The 12,521-nt window shown below is 34.7% G+C and overlaps 1 protein-coding gene across 1 annotated transcript in view; it reads right to left on the bottom strand.

The window, feature by feature from the left end:
* The window catches only part of AHI1 (Abelson helper integration site 1), a 94,615-nt gene that overhangs the window by 65,223 nt on the left and 16,871 nt on the right, over positions 1-12,521 (bottom strand). The window contains 8 exon segments of the mRNA XM_009584485.1: positions 212-342; positions 3,853-3,971; positions 4,585-4,688; positions 5,924-6,153; positions 8,489-8,612; positions 9,601-9,733; positions 11,964-12,080; positions 12,083-12,118. Coding sequence (XP_009582780.1) covers positions 212-342; positions 3,853-3,971; positions 4,585-4,688; positions 5,924-6,153; positions 8,489-8,612; positions 9,601-9,733; positions 11,964-12,080; positions 12,083-12,118 — 994 coding nt within the window.

The raw sequence follows: 12,521 nt of genomic DNA on the forward strand, positions 1-12,521 counted from the left end.
ACAAATGCTACCTCTGCCTATTACTTTCCTCTAGAGAATTAAATCTTAGAGATTAATAACAGCTATTTAAAAGGTGGACCTAAGGCTTCAGGATTTAAGAACATCTTACTGAAGTTTTATTCTATATCAAAAGTGTTTCAATAAAGCTTATAAAACCCTTTCCCCCCTCAGTCTTGACAACCTGGTTTAAAACCATAAAATAATTAGTTACCTGTTTCTGGATTCCAAACGTAAGCCTTTCCATCTTCACTTCCAGAAAATAGGAACGTACCACATGGTGTTAAGGTGCTGTGAATCTTTTCTCTGTAATTTGTGGCACCTGTGTATTTCTTTGTAGCCAAGCTAAAGATAAAGAATAGTCTGCAAATGTAGCAGATACTTTCAGAATAGACAATCTAACTTTTTATGTCAGTCCCCCTCTCTATTCCTCAGAAAAATCAATACACCTTGCATCCCAAATAGACATGCAAGCACCCACCTTTTACAGAGTACAGTGTTTACCCCTTCTTTTCCCTAGCTTTCATAATGCACCTGAAATTATAGATGCAAGTGTACATCCTTGTCTTTCAGTAGAAAATGGAAATACTTAGATCTAGAGAATGGCTATAGATGTAGTAATTTGCATTTTCTTGATCCTGGGGGCTTTGCAAAAAATGGGGAAATTGGCACTATTACTCCAAGCTCTGCCAAAAAAGTTTTCATTAAGCATCCCAGTGCTTAAATTTATCCAGCAGCTCTCTTTAGCTCTTCAGACTAATGTCTCCTTGGTTAGAAAACCAGCAATAGATTTTCAGACATCAATGTTGATTTATTATTAACATTAATATTTTTAATATTATTGTGCTACTTAGGTATCCTAATCTTTTTTCAGTGAAACACTACTGGTCAGCATAGTAATAATGACCTACTAATGAACTACAGTCAAACAGTTTGTAGAGAAAATCTGCAAAAAAATTTAAAGTGGCATAAGCCAGCTTGTAAGAGGCTATCTCAAACATGAGGTACAGCTTGGAAAGAGATATGAAAGTTCAAAATGGAGACCAATACAGCAATAATACTATGATGCAGAACTCAAGGCAAGAAGAATGGCAATAGGCCACGACAGCCCTCAAAGACAGTAGACAGAAATTTTTAAGATGTGTTACTGCAGAAACAATGGAGGTATGCTGGGAAAAGTGCAATGCAGTTAATATGACAGGAAAATTATTTTTAACAATATTCTGAATAAATATACCTTAGATACAATTCTATTTGGCAAGTAAGAGAAAAGGATGCTTTACTGATCACAGTGCAAGACCATATTAGCCCAAATAAGAGTTTTAGCTGTGTGAATAAGAAAGATAGTATCTCTGAGATGTCATGTAGAAGAGCTCTGCAAGATGTAAAACTAACCTGCATATGAAACCCTAAGAAGAGGTCTGAACCAAAACCAAATCCTTGATCACATACCTGAGTGACAGGACAACAGCATTATCCAAAAAGATCAAAAAAGCAAGTTGAAAGAGGAAAGTTAAGAACAACTAGCTGTCAATGAAAGTGAATTGTGTTGATCTGTGACCTCCACCCCCTCTTTTCTCATGCAGGGAATGAACAGTTAATGCTGACATGTAAAATTATCACTGCTGGGTATCTGACCCTGTGGTTTATTGATAGACTTAAGCCAATGTAACTGTGGGCTGCAGTCAAAGCAGCAGTCCTGCTGCTGTCCTCTCCACCCTTATTTTCCCAGGCTCTCCCTCATTTCTTCTCTAGTGTTTGGGCAGCTATCAGATGAGTTAGATCAGATAGTTGATTAAAATGAAAATTAATCATTTATATTTGTAAGCTGATTTTTAGTAGGATCAGTTCACTGATCTGACTTACCCTGCACCAAAAGATCTCTAGAGCTGATAAAAAGGAAATCCTAGGAATACATGGCCAAAGATGTGGGAGACAGGAGGAGATGGTGTGTCCTACAGATAAACTGGCTTAATAATTGTGAAATTGCACACCATATTAACCCTTTCTTAAAGATTAATATGCATGTCCATTTTTCCCCTCTCAAACTAAAACTCTCTGCACTTTTTAGGAATGGTAGTGATAGAAGAACACTATCTGCTTCAAAAATTACAGGTTCCCTCTGTCAATCCACCGACATCATGCTTCGATTGAGTGGATAGTTTAGCCTTCTAGCATGGTCATTATAATTTATCATTTACAGTAAAAGATGAAGAGTGCACTATAAGACTGGAAAGTCTTCAGCTAGTTCAAACATCCAACCCAATATATTATTTAAGAGTGAAATTTCCTGAGAGAGTGTATATATATATACAGAAGTATGCTCTAAAAGAACGTAGTTTCCCATGCCATGAGACCATAAAGAGGTATTGCCCCCAGGTAATTTCATGTAGAACACCAGGATCCTTTGATTTTCTACGTGGTGAGGTGAGAAAGGAAACACATGAAATTAAGGATTGATCATAGAATCATAGAATCATTAAGGTTGGAAAGGACCTCTAAGATCATCGAGTCCAACCGTTAACCCAACACCACCATGCCCACTAAACCATGTCCCTAAGCGCCTCATCTACACGTCTTTTAAATCCCTCCAGGGATGGCGCCTCCCCCACTTCCCTGGGCAGCCTGTTCCAAGGCCTGGCCACTCTTTCAGTAAAGAAGTTTTTCCTAATGTCCAGTCTAAACCTCCCTTGGCGCAACTTGAGGCCATTTCCTCTTGTCCTATCGCTTGTTACTTGGGAGAAGAGACCAACCCCCACCTCGCTACAACCTCCTTTCAGGTAGTTGTAGAGCGCGATGAGGTCTCCCCTCAGCCTCCTCTTCTCCAGGCTAAACAGCCCCAGTTCCCTCAGCCGCTCCTCATAAGACTTGTTCTCTAGACCCTTCACCAGCTTCGTTGCCCTTCTCTGGACACGCTCCAGCACCTCATTTAGAAAAAGCATTCATATCTTTAACCTGACTTTCCAGAAGAGAAAGTTCAGGTGCATCTTATTAATGTGTGTAACTGATAGGAGTAAGACTGTTCTCAGTTTCACCCAGTGAAAGGACAACAGGGAATGGACGCACATTGAAATATAGGAAATTCCGTTTAAAATTAAGAAGAAACTTCTTTTACTTTGAGGGTGAATGAACACTAGAACATGTTGCTCACAGAAGCTGTAGACTCTCCATCCTTCAAGATACTCAAAACCCAACTGGACAAAGCCCTGAGTAACATGCTCTCATGCTTTGATTATTGGGGTTGGACTGTACACTCTCCAACCTCAAGGACTCAAGTGATTCTGTGATCCCGTTGGTTTTTCTTGTAGTCTATTATTAAAGAATCATGTTCACAACTATTAAAAATGAGAAAATAATCAAAAACTAAGTTAAAAATATCTCACTGCCTGCTTAATATACCATAATGGGTACATCACTGCATATTTCAGTATTTATGATGACAATCTTCATTCCACTTTATCATCAAAATACTCCTCCCAGAGTCTTAACAATGAGAAACTAACGCACAAATAAATGTTGTAATTTCAAACTTATTTTCATGCCCAGATCATATTTTTAAAAGTGAATTCAATCTTTAGTGGACTAGTGTCTTCTCCTTCGTGCCACCTTAAGCTCCCGAGTAATCTAGTAATTTTTGGATATTCTATGCTAAAAGACTTACCCAATATCACACAAAAAGTCTGTAATACAGCAGTGTTTTGAAACCATTTCCTAACCCTAATATTGCTATCCTTGATTATTAGGACATCCTTCTTCTCCACAACTATACATTTAATAGTTTTGTGGCACTTTATCTCCCCAAGTAAATTTTAAAACAAAAAGGAAATACGCATTTGTCACCAAAAATCTACTTACATTCTGAGATCCATGATTCTCAAGGTACTGTCTTTGGCATGGATTAATAAACGCCTTCCATTTGGATGCACCTCCAAATGATTTATTGGTGTTCCTTTAATATCATTTTCTTTTATTTCCTACAGAAAGAAGGAAAATAAAGTAAAAAAAAAAAAAACTTTGTGTTTTAAAACTCTGTTTTTACACATTACTATTCATTTTTCTCTTGCATTACTCTTTTTCTGCCCACTTCATTCTATTTGGTTAAGGAAAAAGTTTGTTCCTATATTAAGGCATTACATCCTAACCAATCAACTTTTCACAATCACAAGGCAGATTCTACCGTGATTCTGAAGTTCTGAAATAGAGCTGATGACAGAAATGCTGACTTAGGCCTCTAAGGTATGAACAAAGGTGATTTGTAAAGCCAGTGGTCTAGTAAAGCCTGCGGTCTATTTTATTGTTGTCTCTAGAAAACAAACCTAGTGCATTAGCATTTATCTGTTAATACAATGCTATTAAATCTCAGGCATTTTCATGTTTTATATACAAAAAATTGAAGTTGCAAAACAATTCAAAAATTTTAAGTCAGTGAATCACAGCATGTTCTATCAGCTCTTTTGTACCGTTATTTAAAGAAAATACACCTTTTCAGTTAAACAAAAGTTAATGTATCAAAAAAATTGAATTAAAATCAAATATTTGGAACAGTTCACATAAAAATTACAATGCTAGTTTAAGAAACCTGTATACCTTATTAATCCTCCAGTGTTGAAACAGATGTTCAGAACTTCCTTTGACAGATGTATCCCAAACTATTATCAGTCCTGAACTGTCTCCTGAGAACATGTGGAGCCCTGTGAAATAATAACATCTTGTAAGTAGAATACCAGATAAAAGAACAAATACAGAAAAGGATGTATGAACAAGAAACAACTTTTTTCTATTATTTTTGTGAATAGGCGAACACCAATTCTTTCCTCTCTTTTGCTATGATATACTTATTGCAAATACATTTGCTTATACTGCATGACATAAGTTGATACCATAAATTTGGATTCAGCACGTAAGTCAGATACTGGGGTACTGGATATTCTTAAGTTTTTTCATTTTTACTCATATTCTAGAACCAGCAAAAAAGCATTTATAGCTCAATGAGCTTCACATGATAGCCTAATGCTTACCTATACATTCACTGAAAACATCTTGAACAAGAACAAATCTCTTCGTAGTATCTATTCCAGTGAACACCTCCAAAAATGAACCACCCAATTATTAATGATGTCACTAATATCAGAAAAAGTCAAACACTTCCAAGTATCTTATTCATGCACCCATCTTCAACTCTTCCCACCCTCCACTAGTACATGTCAGTACATCTCCCTCACTCGCTTTCAGCTGTTAATCTACCAGTTAACATCATTCACAAGGATCAAATCTCTGCCCTTTTCTCTCAGTTTTTCACATACTTTGTCAATATTGAAAAGTTCATCACCTTCCCATTTCTTCAGTCTAGCATTAAAATTCTCACAATCTAACTACTGCTACCTCATTTTGCTTATCTTTGTATTGAGTTGGTAACTTTGAATGACAATATGGTGGAGCTGTATTTGCTACTGTTCTGATCATGCAATCTCCTGTTCTAAAGTTCTGTTCTGAGAGTTCTCTAGAAGCTGGTTTCAGATTTCCTGCTTCTGCTTCTAAGTTAGTACACAATTCTTCCACCTACTTCTTTAGCCAAACCTGCCTTTTTTCCAACTTCTCTACACTAACTGCTAGGCTTTTCACCTGCATCTTGATCCATCCATCTCCTCTGAACAGTAGCATCTGTTCTTTATGTTCTGCTAATTTTTGCTGCAATACGTACAAAACACTAGCTAATTAACCATAGCTAGTTATAGGGACAATGAAAACTAAACTATGACCAAAATTTGCCCAGTCATCATTGCCTGATCTCTACACATTTGTTTAGCTAAAACTATTCTGTTCTATTATAGCATTTCACATTGCCTCTATGAAATAAAGCAAACTAGTAACACTCAAGTTGGTCTTCAACTAAAGACTATTTGAAAAAGTAATACTAAGTACATACCTTCTGCATCAAAACAAAGTGTGTTGATGAAACTTTTGTGACCATCAAGCTCCTGTAGCAGTTGCCCATGGATTTCTTTCACATTTGCATTCCAGATTCTAATCATGGAGTCGTAACATCCTGTCACGACCAACGAGTCAGCAACTGGGTGGTACTTTGCAGTGTAAACAAACGAAGGATGAGGGAAAACTCTCACTGCAGATGCCACCTGCATTTCTATTTTCCACATTCTAAAAGGAAAAGATCTTAGGATATCTACTGTATAAAGCAATCACATGCACAGGTATAGTTGATGTCATATTTTGTGCTACTGGTTCTAGAAACAAATGCTTGCAAACACTTAACACCACCTGTTTATCCTATCAATTTGTTCCACATATATCTAATCATTTAATATGACACTTTCTAACAACAATTAAGATACATTTACAACTTTACATAGTGCTCTGTCTTCAAAGTAAATTCATGACTACTTACTCATTTAATGGATATTTTGCACATTTTAAAATACACATAAAGAATTCCGTGGAATGGCTTGGTTTCTTTCTTTCAGGAGTCATAAATGAATTATTAAGACCTTCTAGGGTATCACTCATTTAAAAAAAAAAAAAAAAAAAAAAAAAAAAGTAGAACAAAAAACCCACAAAGGAACACTTAGGACCACTAAAGATAAATAAAACCCCAGAAAGTTTTAAAAGAACAATTACCTACCACACAGTGATTGTGATCTCAAGGATGTTTTCTTCACATAAATTCAGTTCTTACTATTCATCTATTTCCTATCCTTCACCACCCATAGCTGTGAGATCAGATTTTTCTTAGGAGGTGTTTTTTGTTTGATGCTATACATCTTATTATGGAGCCTTCCCCAAAGATGAGTCCACAAAGAATGGAATGGTACCTGGATCATGAAATACGGGCGGCCAGCACATTTCAGAGAGCGCTCAGTTACCATACGGAATTTAATTGTTTGAGTGCTACCCTTCCAGGTGGGATGCCTACTTCTGGTGGCTACTGAAGAATTCTCAGCTTACTCTGAGGTGAGTTCATTACAAAATTGCAACCCCTTAGAGTATAGCGATTAACTTGCAACTTAATGTGCAAAGGTAACAAGGAGTCTACCTATCTTTTAGAATGGTTTTGCTCCAACGACATAAAAGTTAATTTATTGCTCACAAATAACGTGGGACTACAGCTTGGGAAGGCTCAAGGGTAACATACAAAACACCATATAAAGAAGGATTCACATAAACTCCCACATTTCCCCTCAAGTTGCCTTAGAACTCAGTATGAGAGATGATCCAGGTAATAAACTGATAAATGAGTTTAAAGCAATGGGGTGCCTTTTGGTCCTCATCCTTCAATTCTACCATGTTTCAATGGCAAAATGCTCCCAATATGAAAAGGAAAAAGAAGAAACTCCTTGCCTAAACTGAGACTTTTTAAGGAGCTTAAGGCAACGGACAATAAATACAGGAACTAACAACTCATAGAGTGACTATGCATAGTACACAGAAAAGGAGGCAGACCACTACAGTTTCAACTTGCTGCCACAAATTCAAGAATCGAGGAACAGCTGGGCCTTCTTATAGGTAACATAAATGACTGAAATTGATATTTACTTCAATATAAAAAACCTATTATTTAATCTGCTTCCAAATACAAAATAAAAACATGGGCTAAGCTCTCAAAACATTCTTTTTATTCCTACATACAAGCAGCAAAAAAAAGCAAAACAGTTCCACATATACAATATATCATTTAACAATTCTTCTGGCATTTTAATTATGCAACTGCCTGTAGCATTACTGAGTTGCATAACAGAAACAAGAGATAGGGATCTGAAGGGCTGAAAAAAAAAAAAGCCCTATGAAAACCTATGAAGTTGCTCGTAATAAAATCATGCAGTGTCACAGCCATACTTTCATGTTTTTCTACAGTTTTGAGGGTTTTGCTTTTAAACCTTGAACAGATTAGTATTTTAACATTAACACTGCGTTGAAGTATACACTTTTAAATTGTAGAGGAAAATGTGTACACATTCAGTCTCAGAAATAATACTATCAAATTGCATTTACAGCAATTTAACTTGAATTATTTAACTATGTGTCCAAAAAAAGAAAAAATTACATATATATGTACAGTGTGGCCAATTTATACACGTAACTTGAATCTTAAATTTTCAATTTCCTACCTCATGTTCAAATTTGCAAACTTAATACTTCATTCATAATATGGCAACTTCTCCAAGGACAGAATATTCCAACTGTCTCAGTGACTTCTGGAAATATAAAGTCTTTTGGCTTTTTTGCTGCACTGTAGATTTAGACACTACAGTTTTTGGAAAAGCTTTGGTCACAAATACATATGCATTAGAAACTAATATAGTAAATACAGCGTAAGTGACTAACTCCATCATAATTTTTATAATATTATAGAGTAAGTCACAGTGGAATCAAATCTTTAATTAAAACATTATAGTACAGTTTTTAGTAAGAAATAAAACTGGACCACTTTCTTTCGTGCTTCTGATGCTATCTGCCAGAATATCTTCATCATACTGACCTGACAGTGCCATCAGAGGATGCAGTAAGAAGGTATTGATTGTCTTTTGACCAACAAAGATCATACACTATGTTAAGGTGACCATAAAATTCTCTCAGGAACTGTCCAGAAGGAATTTCATACACTAGTGAAGTTTAAATAGAAAAATAAAAATTGTATAAGTATTTACAGTCAATTATATGCAATTATTAATGCAAAGTTTAGTCTAATCTTGGGCTGAGTTTCTGGCTAGCATAACTCAACTAATTTTCTTTACCTTCTCATTTTCAGAGAACAAGATTAAATAGTTGCTTGATATGCACGGACAGCAAGCATATACTTCCATCTAGTGGTTCATGGATGTCACGAATGTCTTAACCCTTAAGAAACAACCTACTTGCTTTAAATTAGAACCAGATTAAGATTTTTTTTTTTTTTTTTAAATTTTGACAGCTGCCTGACCAATCTTTGAAATAGATTAACACAGAGATCATTTTCTGGAATAAAGGAATCTAGACTTACTGTTCCTTGCATTTAAACATTCACTTTGTGTCCACTTAAAATACTGTTCTCTCTAAATCTCAAAATTCTTATGCAAGGCTTAAGAACTATGCAGTTGAGGCTACTGTGAAGAAGCAGCCCCAAGTCTGAGTAATAAGGAATATTTGTAGCTCCAACTGAACTGGACCATGGAAGACAGTAGCCTCCAGTAGTCTGTCTGGAGATGACAGTATTCCAGGTATTTAACTTTCATGACAGGTTAGGAGAAAAACTTACACAAAAAGCATGTGGTGGGGACTGGAAAAGCTATTTCACTTAAAACCTTATTATCAGAAAATATGTTCCTTATGCAAACTGATTTAGTATTTCCATTAGACCTCTGCACAGAAATAGTGTGATTTCATACCGTTAAACTGTATATACACATTACCATGTATGAAAAGCCAGTTCCAGCCCTATTAACACAGAAAGAGCATTTTCCTCAATGCTCTTTAATGCATAGAACAATTTACAAAACACAATTATAAAACAAAACCTCTAAAAAAAACACGATTTAAAAATACATCTTTTGCCCTTTAATTTCAAACTACATGAGTTATAAGAAAAAAAACCAAAACATATTTTAAACTTACAAACAATGGGATAGCCATTCCTTCCTGCACATGCTGCTGCCAGTGTTTTCCCATCATGAGAGAAACGAATACAGAAACAGCCCATATCTCCACTTCGCAGTGAAAACAGATGCTTGTTCGGTATGCGGCAAACCTAGCTTTTCAGGTAAGAATTGGGATTATACAGTTATAAATATTAACTACCCAATCCTTAAAACACATTCTTAGTTCCTGTCATGCGTAAGTTTTAAAAAGCTACTAACATCTTAAGGGAATTTAAAAGAAAAATTCAACCTTTTAAACAGAGACAGTTCTGCTGCATAACTTAGGCCACATCTAGTTTGTATATGCGTTTGTGCCCCATTATTACAGACAAATAGCAAGTTTTAAAAACCTAAGAAAACTTAAAACTGAAATAATTCCCTTAAGATTAAGAAGTGCTTAATGATGACTATCGTCAATAATATAAGCTGTAGAGTTAGACTATAAGTCAAGCTTATTTAAGGAGTCTAAGCACAACTTCTAGTAACTTGATTGCAGTGTGACCTCAGAAGACTAACTACAGGCACTCAAACCTTTGGTCTACCAAATCTCCTTTACATTCCTCATCTGTATTTCAATGCCCGATTATTTTAAATGTAACTGGAGATGAAACATTTCAAAAAACTGCACAGGTATTATAGTCCCCCTTCCTCTCTCCCAAAATATTTCTTCTTTTTCACCCAAGGGCTTCTTCTCCAGAACTAAATTCAAAGCTTAAGGGTAATTAAAATATCCAGAGTAGTTATGTTTATTTAACCTAAACCTGATTTACCTTTATGAATGAAAAATGAGTATGAACAGATTCATATGCATTTGAAAGCATACAAATAGACCTACTTATGAAATAATTGAATAGACACTGTTCACTTCAGAATAAAGGTAAACACATCTTATTAGAAACTATATATGCACTTAAGCTTCTCATGCTTTTTAACCTCTCTCTAAAATAAAACATTACAATGTTGAATCAATAATTCAGCTCAGAAAAAACTTCTTTTATTTACAGGTCATGTAGCTACAATTCACATATAAAATTAATTCCATATTTAATTCATATATCAAATAAGTAATAATTCTATAGAACACTGCAAAAATAACATGTCATCCATCCATCTATATTTATGGAGAGAGACACAAATATATTGTGGTTCTTTAAAAAGATAATTTAGCTTGAAAGGTAAAACAATAATTTAAATATATAAAAAGGAAATAACAATTTTGAGTGATTATTCATTTTTAAACAAGCATATCTGCTTTAATATTCTTTGGCAAACAGACATGCCACATCATGCTAACTGAAACTTTTTCATGAAACAGCACATCACAAAATACATTATCGTTGCTACTAAAGTTCTTCAATACGGACACGGACTAGTCTAAGAATAAATGAGCTGCCAAATTTTATTTGTATGATGGCAGGCAAATATTCTTAGGATCATTTTTCTCTTGGTTTTGATTACACACTTATTTTCAGAATGGCAACTTTCTGAAAAGTAACAAACATTAACATAAATACACCTTTTAGGTATCTTGCCATTTTTGGTAAGAAAATTTCCATTGTAAAACCAGACTTGTCTATTCTTTACTATTTTTTATTATTAGCAAGCTTTACTGGGAAATAAAATTCAGTCCATGTATATTTAGGTGTTCTTTTTGAAAGGATCTGTATAAGGACTACAGTATGGAATCAAAATAAAAATCAACATTCTTTGTTAACAAATCTTTTATTATTCAAATTTTTATAGAACCATGAACTCAGCTAACACATTCTACAGAAAAATATAAAATCATTGCATGGAAATTCTATATATAGTTGCAAAAATACTCCCTTTTTATGATTGCTAATTTCCATTAGCTACAGTGATCTAGGAGTTAGGATGAAGTCAGCAAGTACCTTCTTATTAAGGTTCTTCAGCAAAAATTCCTTTATAATTCTGTTATACTGTAAAAATAACTTTAACTAGGGAATACGAAAAAAAAAGGGGGAAAAAAAAAACCAAACAACAATATATTTCCAATCAAGCTGAAATCTGAGAACTGGTTTCCTGTCTTACTTCCACTACCTGAATAGCGCTACTCTTTCAAATTCATAGAGAATTCTGGAGATAAAAATACCTGACTGTTCTGGGAAAAAATGGTCAAGTCAACCATATTTGGTAAGAAGCTAAGCATCCTCTACTATTTCTGAGAGTTCCTTATGTTTTGTATTTTGCTTAGTATTTTTTTAAATTTGCTTTAATGAATGACTTGCTTCATACTACTTATATCATGAAAATAAAGTTATAAAAAGATAGTAGATCTTTAAATTATTTTTCTCTAAAAAGCAAATAAAAACACTTCACCTGTCCAGGCAATCTTGTCCATTTAAAGGGCTCCTTTTTCTCCTCTGGAAAAGATTCACATGATTTTTTAGATCCCTCTCTCTGGAGCTCACACAGTGTTGCACCACTTTGTTCCTGCACTGAACAGCTATCATAGAGCGGAAGGAAGGAGCAACCTTAAGGCAAACAAAACTAAGTATCAGGAAAAAGCATTTTTAAAATGAACAGTGTAATATCTGAAAAGATTAAAAGGTACTTTTCAAATGCATTGCATTTTTACATCTGAAAAACAGAGATTGGAAAAAGCTTAATACATGAAAACTGCGTAGCAAAAATTTCATTTAAAGTAACCAGCAAGTCAGAAAGTAGGAGCAACCTTAAGGCAAACAAAACTAAGTATCAGGAAAAAGCATTTTTAAAATGAACAGTGTAATATCTGAAAAGATTAAAAGGTACTTTTCAAATGCATTGCATTTTTACATCTGAAAAACAGAGATTGGAAAAAGCTTAATACATGAAAACTGCGTAGCAAAAATTTCATTTAAAGTAACCAGCAAGTCAGAAAGTAATCTGAGCTTC

Source organism: Fulmarus glacialis, unplaced genomic scaffold (genome assembly GCF_000690835.1).
Source record: "Fulmarus glacialis isolate BGI_N327 unplaced genomic scaffold, ASM69083v1 scaffold4259, whole genome shotgun sequence".
NCBI classification, from domain to species: domain Eukaryota; kingdom Metazoa; phylum Chordata; class Aves; order Procellariiformes; family Procellariidae; genus Fulmarus; species Fulmarus glacialis.